Consider the following 19,217-nt stretch of genomic DNA (forward strand, 5'->3'; position numbering starts at 1 on the left):
GAACAAAGATGGGATAGAATAGAGAGTAGGGCCCGAAGGCCAGGGAGACAGGGGCGTTTTTCTGCACCCCCAGTTGTGGACTTGAGCCCGCTGAGGCCTCGGCAGGAGCCTCGTCCCGCGGGAGGTGGGGGTGCAGGGTGGGCCACAGTGCGGTTCCAGCTTCGGGAGAGAAGAGGTTACCTAGAGACCCTTGAACCCCAAGTCGGCGGCGCCCCAAGCCGAGGGGCCCCAGCCAACCAGGCGCTCGTGTGTTGTGTGTGTGTCTAACACCCGGTCCGTGCCGGCCGCCCGCGCCCGCCCGCCCGCCGCTGCCCCCCAGCTCGAGGAGGACATCGCGGCGAAGGAGAAGCTGCTGCGGGCGTCGGAGGACGAGCGGGACCGGGTGCTGGAGGAGCTGCACAAGGCGGAGGACAGCCTCCTGGCCGCGGATGAGGCCGCCGCCAAGGTACCCGGGGCGCGCGGCGTGGCGCGGCGCACGAATGGCTAACTCTGTCTCTCTCTTTCTCTCTCCCTCCCTGTCTTTCCCTCTCTCTCTCTCCCGCTGTCCCTGTCCTTCTGGTTCTGTGCACCCACACCCCTCCCCTGCGGGATCACGCTGCCTGCTGCACCCCACCCCCACCCCTCCCCGTCCCCCACGGCCAACTCCCAGCTGGAAGATGAGCTGGTGTCGCTGCAAAAGAAACTCAAGGGCACTGAAGATGAACTGGACAAATACTCCGAGGCTCTCAAAGATGCCCAGGAGAAGTTGGAGCTGGCGGAGAAAAAGGCCACGGACGTAAGTGCACTCACACACCACCTCCCTCACCTCCTGCCCGGTGGCCACTCTGCCGTCACCACAGTGGCCAAGGAGCAATGGAGGAGGGTCACCTCCTCCTGCTGGACACCCGCACACAGCCCTGACATGGCCCAGAGCACTGGATGCTGCCTCAGACTTCTATTGCACACATTCATTTATATTTCATCCACTCCTCTTTTTCTCCTTCTTTCCCCCACTCCTGGGGGTGGAGGTGGGCGGGTGAAAAGCTGGGAGTGGAGTGGCTGAAATTGGATGCTGGAGGTGAACCTTGCCTCCCTGGTGGCAGAAAACCTCTGAGGTGTCATCACCAAGGTTTGTGCAAACAGAATGCCTGGTTTTCTTTACCTTCTTTCCTTTGCCACCTTAGGTGGGTGGGAATGCCTGGTTTTCCATGGTGAGTCTAATCAGGGTACAGAGGACCTGGCCTCTAAATTGAAGGAATGGCATGGTGCTTTTACTTAGAAGGCTGAGCTTGATGTTGGAGTGCAGAGACCCCTGAAGCTTCCTTTCTCACTAGGGAAGCCTTAATCCAGCCCTTAAGATCTGCCTGGGAAGATGATACTTGCTTGGGTCTGCAGTCTGACAGCACTAGATCCTGAAAGTACCCTGGGAGTTATATATAGCTCAGTGCTTTATATGGTATAGTGAGCTAACTGCCCCCTGCCCCTCCTGCTTGCCCCACCCCCACCTGTCAGCCTTCTGACAACCACCACATAGTTTCAGGGGTGATGCACATACTGCAAAAACTCTACCAGCACTTTGTCCACTGCACTTTGGAATCTTTTTCACTGAAGAGCCTGCCTCTTCTGCCCCATAAGTCAAGCCAAGCATCAGATTTCCAAAGGAACGACTTCTTTTCATACTGTTGGATTCCATTGTAGAAGCTCATTAAGGCTAGAGGCCCAATTAGGAAAGAATTCCTTGGGAAGTTAGTAACAATTCCAAGAATGTATGAGCACCGGGGAAAGCTGTGCCCAGAAGTTGAACTACCAAGCACAAAGGCAGAATTTCTTGTATGAGAGTACGATGCAAATTGCTGGAGGGTCTTGGGTCTTGAAACCAGTAAAGGCTTTTTGTGGCTTGAAAGGCTTAAAATGTAATCTCCAAGCATGCTTTGTAAATGAGAAATCCAGACATAGGACATTTAGAATAGACAAAAATATTTCAATGACCGTCAAGATTATTGGAAAGGGGTTCACAGAAGCACTGACTTAGCTAAAACATTAAAGTTACAAACTACCTGGCTTTAGAAAAAGAGCCAAAAACACACATAACTCTGCGCCTGCTTTGTATAATGTAGATCAGATGTCTGCTCCGTATAAGGTTAAATGGAGGATGTCTGTCTCCCCCAAATTCTCCAGCAGGACGTTTATTTAGCTTTTTCAAAAGAGCCGCTGATAGATCAAGGAGAGATATTCCTTATAAGGAAAAGAATGCAGAGAATTTGAAAATAGCCCAGTAAGACTGAAGGCAAGAGAAGGAGAAAAAAGCTACTACAATTCTTAAAGGGAAAAAAGATCATAATTATTGTAACTATGTAGTGCTATCATGTCCTTATGAAAAAGTCTTGTTTAAGGGAATGCTGGAATGAGGTGGGGCAGAAGTGGAAATGAGGATATTTAAAGCCACCTTGGTGGGGGCGTGGTTAGCAGGGGAGGGAAATTTTTGAAACTGTTTTGGTTCTTTTTTTTCCTACCGGAAAACTGTCCCTAATATGTTACTTTTCGTTTTGTTTCATTTTTTCTTTCTTTCTTTTTTGTAGTATATTGATCGTCTTCCCTTTTAAGACATTTTAGGTTGTTTGGAACCTATAGGGATGTTGAAGAACATTTGCGAAGAATTGCTATATTTAAAGTGATTCCTAACTAGTAAAAATAGCCAAGACTTAAGGAGAAAGAGACTGATATCACTAGAGAAAGAGGGAGGTAGGTCAGCTTCCTGAGGTAGCTTCATACTACATTTGGAATGAGGATACTTTACTGTCATTACTCACCAGTGTAAAAACATTTTCATTTTTTCCTACTACTAAAAACGTTTTTCTGCTTATTTACCAACATACTTTACAAATCTTATTCCAGAAGGAGGGGGTCTTCCTAGCTTGAAAGATTGTAATTCACAAGGTAGCACCCTGGTGGTTTTGGTGTGAAATTTTTGGTGTTCCACCTAAATGAGCCTGAAGGGGATCAAAGGCTCCATTTTCTCTCTGGCCCTCCACTCCTTCCCCAATAATTGTGATGTATCTAATATTTGCAGTATGTGAGTCTTTATTCCTTGTAGGTCTTTGCTCCCTAAATCAGTAATTCTCAACCTTACGTAAACAGAATCTCCTAGGGAGGTTTTAAAACCTCCTTTTAAATCCAGGCTGCACCCCAGGTCAATTAAATCAGAACCTCTGGGAGTGGAACCCACGCATTAGTATTTTTTAAATGTGAAGCCAAGGTTGAGAACTGCCCTAAACTCTTGTATAATGACATCAGCATGAAAATGAACTCACCTGAAACTGTCTTTCCCAGGTGTTTGAAAAGCAGGACGTTAAGTCATTAGTTGGCTGCCAAGAGCACTTGCAAGTGTCCAGCAGTTTCCCTGGCTCCTCCTGGAGGCCCCCAGACGCCCCCTTCCTCCACCTTCAAAGTTGGAGGCCCACAGTCTGTACTCCTCTAGGGGAGGAGTTGTAACCTCCCTCCTGACCAGATGAACTGTGTGGAAACAAAGCCAGAGGCTCCACCTACAGGACGTGAGGGCACATGCTGAGGTTTGTGAGAGTCTCAGCGGAGACTGCGACAAAGTCCAAAGAAAATGAGTGGGGGAAAGCAAAGGAGGAGGGTCGTTGTTAGGGCTTTGGAGGGGGGGGGGGTATCAAGTATATTTTTTATCCTTCATTATTCCCACACTTAAACACATCAGAAATTGACTTGAAGGGCCTCCTGTGCGAAAGGTGAGGAAGAGAGCCGTGAGACTTAAAAGGCATTTAAAAATGGAGCCCAGTGGGAGAATTGGCAGAGGACGGTTCCCAGAGATTGGGTTTTCATCCAACTGTAGCCAGAGGCTCTCAGAGGGTTCTGTAGCCTTCACGGCTGTGCCTTTTTAAAGGCATCTCAGTCCAGCCCAGAATTGGTCAGATTCCAGAAGATCTCTGAGGCTGATCTAAAACCAGAGAAGTTTGTAAGTATAAGGGACCCTCGAGATGATTGTTTTTATGGAAAGGAAAGTGAGCTCCAAAGAGGCTCGGGGCCCTGAGAACACAGCTGGTTATGCGCCCCCGCCTGACTCTTAAGACAGTGCCTGCATCTATATCACTAAAGCGATCATTTAACTATGTACAATGTATTGTGCTAAGTGCTTTATATGATTTCATAATCCTCGCCACAGCCCTATGAGGAAAGTACTACTATTAACCCCACTTTTATAGATGAAGCCCATAAAAGTCCAGTTATTTGACCAAAGTCAACAGCCAGGAGAGATCTAGGAGCCGGATTCTAACCTAGGAAAGCTGCATTTAGAAGGTTTAATCACAATGCAATATGTTAGCGGCTTCCACTTCGCGAGTTTGGTGAGGGAGGAAGGTTGTGGTGGTTAGGCTCTTGAGTGCTGGGGTTCTTTAGGTCCCTCTGGGGACACATTCAGGCCCCAAACCCCTCGCTCAGCTTCTCTCCTCCGGCTTGGGAATCCAGAACTCCCGAGTGCGATGATCCCGCCGCCAGTAGGCGGCACCGTCGCCCTTAACAGCCAGGTCCGTTACCCTGGGTCAACGTGGAGCCAGGGAGGGGCGCTGGGAGTCCAAGTAAAATCCCTGGCACGCTGGCCTGCCACCCGGCCGTGCCCAGCTCTCCAGGTGTCCCTCAGCGCGCCCACCGCCTCCACCCGCCCGGATGCCGCGAGCATGCGCAGTATCTCCCCGGTTTGCAAATTCCCGGGGTCCGCGGCGCGCGCCCCGCCCCGCCCGCTGTGCCCGCCCCCGGCGCTCGCGCACCCGCCTGCGGTTCGCCTGCGCCGCCCGGGAGACCGCCACTTCCGGGCTGGTCCTGGGCCGCTGGGGGCGCCGCCGTTGTGCGGCGCGGTGCGGCGCGGCTTGGGCGGGGCGGCTGGGCGCTCAGGAGTGCGGCCGCAGCGCAGCAGCCGGCCTCTCCCACCGCAGCCCGCCGCCGCCGCCGCCCCGAGCGATGGCCGGGAGCAGCTCGCTGGAGGCGGTGCGGAGGAAAATCCGGAGCCTGCAGGAGCAGGCGGACGCCGCGGAGGAGCGCGCGGGCAGCCTGCAGCGCGAGCTTGACTACGAGAGGAAGCTGAGGGAGACCGTAAGGGACCCACCCATCGCCCACCCACCCCCACCCAGAGGCGCCTCCGCCGCAGTCGGGCCCATTGCAAGGAGCAGGGCCCTCCGGAGCCCACCTACCGCTGCCCCCAGGCCTCCGGGGGTGCACCTGGCGCACCTGGGGCAGCTGGCGTCTGGTTCTAGGGAGTGGCCCTGCCTGTTCTTTTCAGCCCTTCCTTTCCATCTTAGCTGGTTTAAAGTAAAAGCTCCGAGGGGAAGCAGGAGTGGTGTTGAGAAGGTTCTGGAAGCAGCACTTTCCCAGAAAGGGCTCTATTTGGGGGGTTTTTTTGCATTCGGCCCGGGTGTCTTGGGTCCCCCGGGATGTGCACTTTGCGCTGCTAGCCTTATTTACTCGAAGGGTGGGGAGGGAAGAGGGAAATCCTTTTGGAAATCCGTTCCCTTGGAAAGGGGCGCTGACAGGGCAAGTCTGGGGTACTGCCAGACTTTAGGGCCTGGGAATGCTAAACTCCACCATCCCCATTGACCATTGGTTTTCTGGAAGCCTGTTTCTTTGTGGGGGTTGAGACGTTGACAGCGCCAGGTTCTGACTTAATAGTAAGAGACCCGTTCACCGTTTCCTTTGTATTAACCATCTCGCCTCCCTAGTGGCCTTATACAGACATTCCTTTGTTACCGAGTATTGAAAAAAGTTGGCTAAATGTCCACAATGATTGGGTGTATTCTCTTGCCGGCTTCCCCCTCCCCCATGTTGAATGTAATACCTGGTGGCTTCCTTCCTTTCTCCTAAGGCAGGAAGAGGATTTCAGAGGTAGTTCAGGCATTTGCTATTTGTTGGTTTTTGAGTGTGTGTTTTAAATCAGGATACTCAAACACCTTGGGAATTTAATGACAAGCATAATATGGTGTCCAGCTGTGCTTAATATGGACCCATTCTGAGTTGAGTAAATCCTGTTGGTTAGGTGTTGGTAATGGCAATATGGCTGGCTGCAGAAACTTCAAGACCTGTTTTGCATAAAATGCATAGAAGCAAATGGGTTCTCTTAGGAGGAAGCCCTAACTAGAGGAAATTTGAGATAAAATACAGACGGGAATCAGGAAATTAATAAGCAAAAGATAATTTTCTTGAGAACCAGTCAACAGAGACTGCATAGATGTGTCTGAATTTGATAGGGCAATAAATTGATTCCGGTTCCCTCTCTGACTGGCTAGCCGCTGTCCTTGAGCCATTAAAACTAATAGAACATGATGGATAAGAACGAGAACTTTGGACCCAGACTGCCAGGATTTGAATTCTGGCTTCCACTACTTCCTACCTTTGAGACACTGGGCAAATTAACTTCTCAGTCTCTCAGATCCCTCACTTTAAAATGTGGATAATACTAATACGTGCCTGTTGAGGTGGTGAAGGGAATTAGTATGTGTAAAGAAGTTACAGCGGTGTTTGGCACAACAGAGGAAGTGCTAAGTGTCAGCTGGTATTAAAACTGCACAGCACTTGGCTTTGCTCGTTGCCCCTTTGCCTTCAGTTCACCACCTATCAGAGGGTCTTTAAAAATGGCCTGCTCGTTTCACTACATCTGAAAACACTCCATATAAATGCTTTTAATCATTTTTTTTTCTTTTGGAACTTGGAGAGGGCATGGGCAGACTGGAGAAGATGTTTGGTTGAAGTGATGTCAGTGGCGGAAGTCAGTAGAACTCCCCTCACCCTCCTAAGAAAGGGAATATGTGGTCCTATCCAGGAGCGCCTTGTGATTGAGGTTAGAAGCAGAAGATTCATTTCATGAAGGGCACGTTGTTACTCTTACACTCATCTTCTCTTTTGTGCATCGTTTTCATGACAGTAGTCTTCCTGTGCCTGTCGGCTAAAGATGATGCTTTCATTCTTTTCAAAGTTTTGTATTTAAAGTGGTTTAATTGGTTCCGGTTTTTTTGAAAGTAATTTGGAAAACTCTACCCAGTTGACCCGACACAGAACCTTTTTAAGATAGCAGTTTGAGGACTGAATCAAACCATTGAAGAGACCATTTCAGATTGAGAGTTGTTTCTGACTTCTGCAACTGGAACTTAGAGGTAGCTTATTGAAGGCGGCCTCTTGGTAGTTCTCAGAGCTGTGAGTTAAGCTAGTCAGTTTATCTTGGCAGCAAAGATACAGGTTTAGTGACAGAATCCTGAGCCACTGCAAAAAATATCTGGAGAGTTGGCTCTAAATTCTGATTCTCAAAAGTTTGGACGTGCTATAGTTAATTGGCCCAGGGCGCCTGGGTGGCTCAGATGGTTAAGCGTCTGCCTTCGGCTCAGGTCATGATCTCAGGGTCCTGGGATCGAGTCCCGCATCGGGCTCCCTGCTCCTTGGGAGCCTGCTTCTCCCTCTGCCTTTCTCCCTCTGTCTCTCATGAATAAAAAAAAAAAAAAAAAAAAAAAAAAAAATCTTTAATTGGCCCAATTATGTCAGCACTTACCTTGGAAAAATTGGCTATTGCTTATTTCCTACTGGTTTGTTTTTCCAAGGTGTGTGGGCCCTTCAGACTGTTGGAATGAGGATACTTTGCCTGATATAATGATTGACTCTGGGTCTTGTGACCCACTGGGGTTTTGTATGTTTTTTGTCATTCTCAAAGGAAAAAGGAGCAAGAAGGAGCCAGTCTTTCCCCCTTTCTGGGTCGTATCCCCCAAACAAGGAGACGTAAAGTTACAGCCTATAGGTTCTTAACTGGTAATTTTATTATTATTATTTATTATTACCACTTTTGAGTTGGTAAATATCTCTGAAACCAGGAGGCTCGAGAGTGTGCTTTGTGCTCACATTGGCACCCCCGGTTCCTGGCAGTAACTGGAATATATACTCATGATTTCTGTTTTCATATGTAGGCAAGGCAAGGGCACTACAATGCCCTGTTCATGTCCGTTCTCCCTCATTATACAAATATGCCTCATAAATTATAGGCCTTGGCACAGACAGAGGAGGTTGTGTTTATCTGTTATCCATGGGAGTGCCCCTTAATGTCATCAGTGGTTTTTTTCCCCCTTTCCTTACCATATAAGGGCAGAAGTTTAACTTGGCTGTAGTCATTTGGTCTTACACAGCAAGTTGGGTGAAACCTCTGTGTAACTACAGTTTGCGTGAAATAAAAATGCCTGACCTTTGATCCTCCCATGTTCCACTGTGGTTCAGTCAGAGCTTTGAAAACATATTCCAGAGGATCACTTTTTAGGCTATCATGTTATTTTCCTACAATTATTTTTTTCTTATTAGTATTAACTAGAATACTTTTTTTTTTTAAAGCAAACATCATTGCTATTTTTATTTGGGTTTTTGGTGTGTGTGTGTGTGTTTTTTTTTTTGTATTGGCTAAGACATCTGGATTTCATGAAAATAAATGTAGGCCTCGTAAAAGTTTTCTTTCAAATCAGACTTGAAGTAATATTTTGCTGTATTGTGGTGGCCATACCCTTGATTTCCGTGTGGTGCCGTGTTGGGTGGGGGGCAGTGGCGTGCCTGCCCTTGTTTTCTGTGTAGGTAGCTAGTACCTTCGGTTTGGGCGAGGGGACAGGGGAGGCACAACTGCGAAGTGCCTGGTGGTTAACGGCAGATCTGCAGGAAGCTAACTGGTAGCTTTTGCTAATAGAGCAGTCTCTTTTCTGAGGAGCTCATTACATGTTGGGACACAATAGCACTTTTGAAATAAAAGAAAGCAGCGTCCCAAATTGAAAGACTCCACCAGCCATGTCAACACACGGGCCCGTTGTTAGAAGAAGCTAACGCAGCACACGAAGGGTGATTTCCATGCCTGGAAATAATCTTGCGTCTGGGGTCTTGACCCTTCCCAAAAGCCTTGTTAGTTGTATGTGCTTTTAAAATAACAGATACTCATGTGGCTGTGGGCAGAGGTAGTCGCAGGTTACATCTTAAGTAGACTGCCCAGGTTCTGTGATGAAAGGAGCCTTAGAGAATACCTAAATAAACCTCAGAACTTAGAAAACACCAGAAATAAAAGCTAGTGAAGGTGAGAGATAGGAGCCTTTTGAACACAGGGCATAATCCCAAATACACACATACACGTGTGCACGCGCGCGCACACACACACACACGCATGTGCCAGTAAAAATAAGAGAGAAAGAAGTGCTCTGAATTCATTTGTGGAATTAAACTTAATTTGCATTCTGGAGACCCAAACAGCATTGTGACCATACCAGTATGGTAGGGCCTGAGAAGCCAGTGAGAGTCCAGGTTTTTCCCAGGGAAAGCTTTCATGGGGATAGACTTACCCCAGACACTGCCCTCAGGTCCCAGCTGGAGCCGACAAGCACCTGTGCCTGTCCTGAGAAACCTCAGGGGCAGCAGGTATTGGCTTCCCGGCTTGAGAGCAAATGCTCTGTGTCCATACGGGAGGGGTCACCTGTGAGTGCGCTGTGATGAAGTTTTTGATGTAACGCCACGCCGTATTTCAGAAAGGACCAAGAGGACTTGTTTAGTGGATGATATTCAGTACAGTAACTCTTCTAGTCCTGGCTGGCCTCTGTCACGGAAGCCTTTCTTTCGCATGGGCAGTTGTGTTAGGGGAGGCTGTAGAGGACCTCCCACTCTGACATAGGAAGAGAGAGAGTGCCGGAGATCCCTGGAGGCCATGAGAAGTGACAGAACCCACACACGAGGACCCAGGCAACTGGGGCTTTAGTCTTGTCTCCCACTGATGGCCTGAGCATAGTCAGCCCTCTGGATCAAAGATCCCTCTCCTTTGTTTTGAACGGAGAGCTCAAAGAGTGGTTCCCACAGTATTAGCCAGCTTCTGTGGATGGTGGGGTGGGGAAGGTGCAGGAATGGAACAGGTTGCTTATTTATATTGCAGATGCCTGCCCTCCCTTCTGACCTCCTGAATCAGAATCTCTAGGAATGGGGCCTAGAACTTTGCATTATTAATGCGCACCTCCTAGTGGATTCTGACACTCAGCCAGTTGTGGGGACTGCTGAATGATGCCTAGGGACTCTTCCAGCTAAACAAATGAGACCCCATTTTGTGACCCACCCACATGTCTGCTCTCTGTGTGCGAACATTCCTAGATCCTAGAATGGACCTCCATTCCCAGTTGTGGCTTGGGTGCCCTATATGAAACCCTATATGAGGTCCTATAGGACACAACCCATAATGTCAGGATGTCTAAGTTTCTACAACATGCCCCCAGGGAAAGAGTTAGTGACATTTATAAAACAGAGTCTAGAACTAAAGGAGGGAATGGTTAGAGTGAGAGGCAATAAGAGGGAAGATACAGATTGATGTAGGGACCTCTCAGGGAGGGAGCTCTTGTGTACAGAGGCAGGAACGAGCATGGGGTATGGTTTCCTTATTCTCTGGTGCCTCAGCCACATGAGGAGCTGGGGACCTAGACTGCCCTGTCACCCAGAAGGCCCTTTCCTTAGAGCAGAAACAGTCTTCTTTCTGTGAGTAGGAAGTTCTCAAGGTTGGGGCCCAGATGAAACACAAAGCAGAAACTTAGAATGTGGTGGCTACAAGAAAACATTTGGAAAATCTTGTTGACATTTCTCTGGCCACAGCACCTGTAACAAAGATACTTGCCTTCAGATTAAAAGAAATAATAAAGAAGGGGGGGAGAAAAATACTTTTGAGTACATGACATAGACATTCTACTATGGTATTTTTGTTTTTGCTCTTCTTTTTTGTTTTCAACTTTGCAACTTGCGTGCTTATCTCCCCCCCCACCCCCCCCCCGTTCATAAAGGGAATAGAATTTTACTAGAAATGGAAAATACGGAAAAGTGAAAAAAGCAGACCTGACCCAAAGTATACCCTTCATGTACACTTCCTTCTAATTTTTAAAAAACAGAACTAAAAAGACAGTTCCTTGTATGTAAGAAATGTATTGTTCCTATTACCCTCACCCCTTGTCTAGAGAAAACCATACTCACCAGCTGGTCAGACTTAGCAGAACCCAGTAAGGATTTACCTTGTAGGCCAATGTGGTTGTAAACTCCTCCTCAGATCCGTTTCCCTTTTCCCCTATTCCCTGACTCCATCAGCCAATTATTACTACATAATTAATTTTTGATAAGATAAAAGTGTATTTGAATTTTTTATAAGTCCTTCACCATGGTTGGAGATACCCTAATCACCTCTTTTCCAGACAAAACTTGGCATTTAAAATTTTACAAATCCTGATGAGCAAAGAGCTGCATGTTCTCAGATTCATTTCATTCAAGACCATAAGCACAGCCTCTCTCTAACTACACGTGCCTTTCAAACCGTGTACGTCATGGGTCCATGAGCTAAGAAAATTGCTTTGTTTAAATTAGGTTGATTTTACTTGTTTTATTCAGTAGACATTTACTGAGCCCATATTGTATGCAGAGAACTGTGACTCCCTACATGCAGGAGGCTTCCTGTTGAGTAAAGAAGACAGGAATATAGATAGAAATCACATGGGTGCCTAAGTATGTATGTATTGTAATTTTTAGAAAATTCTCAAGTGTCCTGAAAACCTTATCACCCCATGATAAGCACATACTCAAAGTGGATGCGGATGAGGAAATGGTACCTGATTAGTAAGTGCTAGCTGATTTCCATGCATAGTATCTAAACAGACCCTAATGCAGTGTGTATGAGGGACCATCACAGTCTTACAAGTGTTCTGAGGCTCATAGTAGCAAGTGCTTGTAATAGTAGGTAATCATCGCATCCCCAAAAAAGAAACCTCTTAATTCAGATACAGATACCAATAAAAATAGTCTCTATACTGCTTTCTCTACGGAGTTTGAAACTTTTCTTGTAGCAACCTTGTAAGAAATGCCAGTAAGCTTATCTCAAAAACACATGGGAAATTTGTCTTGGCCCTGCTCCAGCATGACCAAGTTCTGCAGGGGTCACTGAGAAGAGGGTGGGAGAGGGGCGGTTACTGGATTTCGTTGCGTCTGTATGGTGTATATCTTGGAACAGCTGAATTTTTAAACATTTTAGTTCCTTTATAAGACTCCTTTGAGCAAGTGGCCAGGAGAAAGGAGAATGCAGACCCCTGAGTCTGGTTTCTGGCTGTCCTGCTCTTGTCTTGTGCGGCCGAGCCTGGGTAAGTCTCACCTCTGTCCAGCCCTCGCGCCCCAGTGAGTGAGGTGGCCGTCCTGAAGTGCTCCTTGGGCAGTCAGGTAGGGCCAGTGTGGAGTTCTGTGGAAGAAAGGAACCTAGCGAGAGAGCACTTGCTCACAGTCCCTCTGGCCGCTGAAAATGGTGCGTGTAGACTTGTAAACACACAAGTGTGTGCATTCACTGTACCAAATCAACGGAGCCGCACCTCCAAGAACTCCAGTGGACCGGGGCTTGTGGTGAGCCTGGAGGTAGCTCCCCACAGCGCCAGGCTTCCTGTCTGAAATTGGTGTTTCAGGCTCCGCCACTTCCTGAAGGCACTGCCCTCGCTTTCTCTCCTGGTCTGAAGTACCTTTCACTCTCTCTGCCTAGGCTGAAGCCGATGTAGCTTCTCTGAACAGACGCATCCAGCTGGTTGAGGAAGAGTTGGATCGTGCCCAAGAGCGACTGGCAACAGCTTTGCAGAAGCTGGAGGAGGCTGAGAAGGCCGCGGACGAGAGCGAGAGGTGAGTGCACCTCTCCCAGCCCACCTTTCCGCACCAGCCTCTCCTCCGGGTGCGACAGGGGGGCTTCCCTGATCTTTGGGGCTTAAGAGTTTTAGAGTCCCTTGGTGGGATCATTTCCTCAGTCAGTCCCAGGTATAACTTTGCTAGGTTTGTTCGTTTAACATGAGTGGGACACTTGTGTGCCAAGCACTATTTTAAACCCCAAGATTACAAAGAAGAGAAAGATCCTATTCCTGCCCTCATAGAGCTCACCGTCCAGCGAAGGAGAGGGACATTTAAATGAGATATTCTAAGGATGCCTATTGGTTCCTTCATTCCTGCTGACCACAGAGCAGTTAGGCATTTTTTAAAAGATAACCTTTATTTTAAAATATGCAGAGGAGACTGGGCCTATCAGTTGTCAAATAACCCAAAAAATAAGTGGAAGAGGAAGCACAGATAAAACAGAAATATGATCTGCTAAAGTAATTGTTTTGGACTTAGTAACACTAATAAGACACTCATGCACATGTCAGTACAGTCGGATACTTGCGTATTCTGAGCCCGCTCCCTGTAACCTGGCTCTTACCTGACTGATGTCTCCAAGATTCAGCTTTGTGGTAGTAAAGGAAGACCATGGCCATATAGCCCAGCACAACTCCATGCGTTCTAGAAGGCATTTTCTGGTGTGCTCAGCCACTCAAGCTCATGTATTCATATTGCACAGAAGCATTCCAAGAACAACTCCACGAAACTAGAGAGAGTTCTCCTGCTGGAGGGTTGAGAGAGTAGTGTGGCGGCTCAGAACGCTGGGAGTGCGGATCCGTGCTGTGACCTGGGCAGGTGAATGGAGTCAATCCCTCTTTCCATTTCTCCCTCTTGGATAGAAGTGAGTTTCTGCTCCCTGCCACCAGGGATAAAGAGTGATTTCAGACTTGAAGATTCAAGAAGCTTTTAAGCTGAAGTTTCCAGCTCATTATTCACTGTTGCTTATTGTTTCTTCCCTAACCAAGAGTTTTGGAATTCCTTAGGATGACTCATCATCTCTTACAGTACACACATACCAGTGGTTTTGTGGCTGATTCTTCCTGAAATATACTTGTTAGTGAACCTAAAAGGCAATCTGGCAATGTTAGACTTGGTAGTAAAAAGGAATTTAGAGGTCGTTTACCCCAGGCCCCTCATTTTACAAATGAGAAAACAAGGGCTTAGCAGGTGATGAGGCCTGCCCAAAGTCTCAGAGCAAATTGACGGCCAAGCCAAGACTCGAATCTCAGTCTTCTAATATATACCGTAGCACTTCATCAAAAAATAGTGGTTTAGGGCGCCTGAGTGGCTCAGATGGTTAAGCGTCTGCCTTCGGCTCAGGTCATGATCTCAGGGTCCTGGGATCGAGTCCCGCATCGGGCTCCCTGCTCCTTGGGAGCCTGTTTCTCCCTCTGCCTTTCTCTCTCGCTCTGTCTCTCATGAATTAAAAAAAAAAAAAAAAAGTGGTTTATTTATCTGAACTGTCTGCTTAGATTTTGCTGAATGAATCCCATTTTAACATGACTTAATCCATAAAACTGTAATATATCACAGAACAGTTAACATTTTCCAAAACTTAACACCGTGGGATCCAAATGTACATATCAGCATGGACATTGGTATCAGTCCGTTTCTCAACACCTCTATTATGAAAGAATTCTATTAAAGGCAAAATTCATAGTTTCTTATCTAAAGTATTAGGTTGACCCATATGAAATTGTCATTTTTTACAGGTCTGATGTATCAAGTATCAGCAATTTCATATGGTTCAATCTGATATTTACATTTGTAGCTAATGGGGTAAGAATAGCTACCTTCTTTGTAGGAAGAAGTACATGAAGACAGATTTGTTTTTGTTATAACTTTGGTCCATTTTCACGCTGAAGCTTCCCACCAGGAAAAGGAAGAAATCCCATTATTTATATAGCAAGTAAAGTATGTTGCTTTTCCTGTTCCCATGCCTCCCAGTTTCAAACAGGATCCTGACATGGTATCTTTCATTTAACATTAGATCCCTAGACAGTTTCACCAGTATCAAAAGTGAGGTTTCATTCACAATAAACAGAGAAGCGTGTGGCTTTTTCTGTCTTCAGCTCTGGAAACTCTTGCTTCATGGGCTGGAAAGTCAAAACAGCTCTGTGCTCTATTTGGGTCTGCCAGTTATACCAAGCCTCACAAACCAGTGCCGTGTGGGTTTATGCTGATCTCTAAACCTTGGGTCTTCCTGCCTGTCTTCCTTTTCAGAGGCATGAAAGTCATTGAAAGTCGAGCCCAAAAGGATGAGGAAAAAATGGAAATTCAGGAGATCCAACTGAAAGAGGCCAAGCACATTGCTGAAGATGCCGACCGCAAGTATGAAGAGGTCAGATCTTGGGGCCCAAAGCCTCATGGACTCCACGGCAGTGGCCTCGGTGGGGCCCAGGGAGCAATGCTTAGAGCCTTGTGTTCTTTAGTGAAACGATCTGCTTTGTTGGTGGAAATGGGTGGTTTTGAGAAGGCAGAGTTCCTCGGTCTCTAGAAAGCAGTTCTGATTTGATCCTGCTAAGGGATCCCAGGCTTTATCATGAAGCCAGTCCATAGCACTGAGAAGGACTGAAGCTTCCCCCATGATCCCCTGCCTTTGCCACCCCCAGACCAGGACAAAAGACCTTTGGCCAGGAGAAGGGAGAGTTGGGCCTCTTGTCCCTTGTGGAAAGAGCCTCTCGTATTGTCACTGTGCAGGCCACTCTTCCTGGTGTGATTCGCCTAGCACCATCCCGTTCACGCAGCACAGAGACACAGTCCATGCACCAAAGGCCATGTAGATTCAAGAGGCCCTTTTCAGTCTGTCCTCTCTTTTCAGTCCCACTGTCAAGAGAGGTTCACCAGTGAATCAGCTTCTGGTCATGCCCCATGAGAACGACCTCCTATGATAACAAAGCTATTACGACTTGTTTCAGTCTTCCCTTAATGTATCATGGCTATCTTGAAATGGTGTTGACACTACTTTTTCCCATCACATTATTATTATTATTACTACTACTACTACTACTACTACTACTACTACTACTACTACTACTACTACTTCTTCCAGGTTACCCTCCTTGAAATGCTTCAGAGGACCTCTTCTCCCATGTTCTTTCCTCCACTGAATACCGAGTTGACTTCATTAGTCATCTTACCAGCTCATCCCATGTTAGCTTTTGTTGCTGTTCTGTTGTCATTTTTAACCTCCTCCACAAAGAGGAGGTTGAGGTACAGAGCTCTAAATTGATAGAGTTCTCAGGAGTATTTTCAGTGTTTTTTGGCAGCGCCTACCTTTACAGCATCAAATGCAGCATGTCTCATCATGCTGCTGTTTTTGAGATTGTGAATTTTATAGCTCTCCCTCCTTCCACACTTTGGCTGGCTGCTGTGTAATTATATGGACTTCACCTGGGTCAGACTTAAAATGAGACTGCCTACTCATGGGGCACCTGGGTGGCTCAGTCGTTAAGCGTCTGCCTTCGGCTCGGGTCGTGATCCCAGGGTCCTGGGATCGAGCCCCGCGTCGGGCTCCTTGCTCGGCGGGAAGCCTGCTTCTCCCTCTCCCATTCCCCCTGCTTGTGTTCCCTCTATCGCTGTCTCTCTCTCTGTCAAAAAATAAATAAAATCTTAAAAAAAAAAATGAGACTGCCTACTCATAACCAACTATTCTGGTCTTTGTGAGCAGAAGCCTCTGGCCTACTCTCCATTGGCCCTCCTGGTAGAGAGTGGCTTCTCTCCAGCCCACGAGAAAAAGGGCCATCTTATTTGTCTGTAAGAACGTCTAATGGATCCAGTACCCGCCTCCATGCCCTGTCCCCTTACTTAACGCTTGCCAGCCCCATGGTGTGTGTGTGTTGTGTTGTGCTGCAGGTGGCCCGTAAGCTGGTCATCATCGAGAGTGACCTGGAACGCGCGGAGGAGCGGGCTGAGCTCTCGGAAAGGTAGGCGGGCCCAGTGCCGGTGTCCTGTGTGTGGGGTGCTCCAGAGCAGTGACTAAACAGCATGACCTTCTGGCAGCTGCACATTTACCTGTTTCAGCTCCGGGCTCCTTCTGCGCTCATCTGCCGTGGATGAGCTGCGAGTATGAAACACGGAGGACTTGTGTGGGGTGTCTGTATGAATGCGTGTATCACTGCATGCCTTCCCTGCACACTGATTTTGAGAATGGCCTTGTGCATTTCCTGTGTCCACTAACAGCCAAGTTCGACAGCTGGAAGAACAATTAAGAATAATGGATCAGACCTTGAAAGCATTAATGGCTGCAGAGGATAAGGTACTGATGGCTCGTGTGGTTTTAGGTTTAACTGCAACCCAGACGTCTTTCAGCTTCCAGTGTCTACTGGTTCGTTTGGTATAACGACACCCTCTGCTGTCTTCTATCTTGCTTTAAATGCTTTCTTTGGGTCCTTTATACTCCTTTGTTTTTCCTTCATAAATGCTCTTTGGTGCAGCCAAAAAAAGAAGCCAAATTATCACACTTCAGAATTGTTGGATTTTGTCACCCTGCCTTGGTGCTGTTGCAAGGTTGGGGACAGTGTCCTTGACAAAATGGAGCATTTTAATACCTGACGATTTGGCTACTTTAAGGCAGCCCTTTGTTCTCTAGGACTCAGTTCTCACTTTTTCCCATCCCTCTCCTTTTTCTCTCCTCCTTCCTTGGGCTTGTCTCCCACCCTTTCTGCCTCTGATCGAAAACGTTAGCAAATGTGCCGAGCTTGAAGAAGAATTGAAAACTGTGACGAACAACTTGAAGTCACTGGAGGCTCAGGCTGAGAAGGTAGGCCAGGAGCACGGTGTGGGGGAAAGGCGTCTCATAAGAGCTGCTCAAAAGGCATGCACTCTTTCTCGTCTGAGGCCCCGCCGATGAAGGCAAGAGTCCCTTAGGCATTTTATTTAGCAAATGGCATCATTGTGAGGTGATTTCCTGATGGTTATTGGATAGCATTCTTTTTTTTTCTTTTAATTGAGAACATATTTTATGTTGAGTATGTGAGTCCGTCTGCAACAATTTAATTTAAACCAAGCGCCACCTGGCTGAGTTATCTTGTTCTTATCCCATGTAAAACAATAGGCAAGAAAACAGAGAATGTATTGTAGCGTGCCATTTGATATCAGAGGCTCCATTACCTCCTAAGAGATCCTCAACATCTGTTGGCTGGGCTGGCACTTTCTTTGTATTTGAAGACCTGAGTATAGAGGGAGCTGTAGCCTGACATCTGGAATGCTCTTTCTAATTACAGTACTCGCAGAAGGAAGACAAATATGAGGAAGAGATCAAGGTCCTATCTGACAAGCTGAAGGAGGTAATATTATGAGTGTTTTAGATGAAGCCAACTGGATTTTAACTGAGTCCCGTTTTTATGGAGCTGGTCAGGGTTTCTTCATCTCAAAAGTATGGTGAGCCCAGTCAGGAATATTCAAAGGTGGTCCTGGAGTTAATGTGCTGTGCTAGTGACGGACTGACAGGCCATTCCAGACCCATTTCGTGGGTGCTGTGCTTGACTTTCATTCTCTAGTTCTCCCTGTATTTGTAGCTACTAGCGATGTAAAACTTCCCAATTCTGACTGAAATAAATGGCATCCTTACAGGCCGAGACTCGGGCTGAATTTGCGGAGAGGTCAGTAACTAAGTTGGAGAAAAGCATTGATGACTTAGAAGGTAAGATCTTAAGTTTTATTTTTTATTTAGTTCTTATGGTTGACCACTGACCTTGCAAAGCGGTTTTCCAACCTAAATGCATCCTCCTTGATACGCTTCTTTGCTCTTGCACATTCTTCCTGTCTGCCCTTTGGGGTTTTCATTCTGTGGCTCTTAAACTCTTGGACCTGAGTCCTCTGCTCACCAGATGACTGCTAGCCACCAGACGAGGCCCGTCTCTCTGTGACGGCAGATGCCATCCAGCTTGACTTCACACTCTGAGAAGTGTGGCAGGTTTACTTGTCATTGTGGGTGAGGCGGTTGTAGGTGAGAGCGACTAGCGTATTTTCTGCTCAGTGATACCTCCTGATTGTCAGAGTGGCATGGATTTGTTTTTAGACACAACTCATCTTCCAAGTAAGAATCCAATATAAAGGTTGGGTTTAAGTCCTTCATATCTTGGCAAATGCTCCACATTCTGAAAGGGGTGTGGGGCTAATAGGACATTGTTGTTTGAGATTATATTTAAGCCTTTCTCCCCTAAGGTATGTAGGTTTTGTTTTAGTAACACCCACCTTTGTCTCACAGAAATCCTAAATGTTGAACTCTGAGGCGTGTGGAGGGTCAGCTATGAAAAAGAATACAGGGAAATATTTAAAATGGACAAGAAAGGCAGAAGGGGCTGGCGAAGGCACCGGACGTTGGTGCTGATGATAACCAAGCTGGTGGGGAAGAGAGGGTGACAGATGGTTGCAAAACAATCTGCCAGAGTGCAGCAAAGAATGAAACCCTCCTCATTACAGAGACTAAACTGGAGACTTGGCACAGCAGCACCCTAAACGAGTGGCTCCCCTCACTTCTCAGGCCCCCCAGGCCAGGAGCAGGGTAGCTTAGCAAGAAGACC

General features: G+C 47.2%; 1 protein-coding gene and 1 long non-coding RNA gene across 30 annotated transcripts in view; one reads left to right on the top strand and one right to left on the bottom strand.

Moving 5' to 3' along the window:
- TPM1 (tropomyosin 1) overlaps window positions 1-19,217 on the top strand; it is a 27,296-nt gene that overhangs the window by 662 nt on the left and 7,417 nt on the right. For 5 of the 29 annotated variants that reach the window (XM_081831212.1, XM_081831225.1, XM_081831218.1 and 2 more), the window contains exons 2-8: window positions 650-775; window positions 12,530-12,663; window positions 14,914-15,031; window positions 16,546-16,616; window positions 17,377-17,452; window positions 17,916-17,978; window positions 18,265-18,334. In XM_081831212.1, coding sequence (XP_081687338.1) covers window positions 650-775; window positions 12,530-12,663; window positions 14,914-15,031; window positions 16,546-16,616; window positions 17,377-17,452; window positions 17,916-17,978; window positions 18,265-18,334 — 658 coding nt within the window. Of the gene's footprint in view, window positions 1-319; window positions 446-649; window positions 776-4,894; window positions 5,089-12,529; window positions 12,664-14,913; window positions 15,032-16,545; window positions 16,617-16,872; window positions 16,949-17,376; window positions 17,453-17,915; window positions 17,979-18,264; window positions 18,335-19,217 lie in introns of those variants that run through there. The other 24 variants (XM_081831214.1, XM_081831227.1, XM_081831223.1 and 21 more) reach the window with 13 other exon arrangements.
- Window positions 8,330-19,217, bottom strand: part of LOC115943910 (uncharacterized) — a 25,863-nt gene continuing 14,975 nt past the window's right edge. The window contains exon 2 of the long non-coding RNA XR_014148675.1: window positions 8,330-10,623. This is a non-coding gene — a long non-coding RNA (uncharacterized LOC115943910). The remainder of the gene's footprint in view (window positions 10,624-19,217) is intronic.

This window comes from Leptonychotes weddellii, chromosome 9, assembly GCF_054177405.1.
Source record: "Leptonychotes weddellii isolate Sample4059 chromosome 9, ASM5417740v2, whole genome shotgun sequence".
Lineage (NCBI taxonomy): Eukaryota > Metazoa > Chordata > Mammalia > Carnivora > Phocidae > Leptonychotes > Leptonychotes weddellii.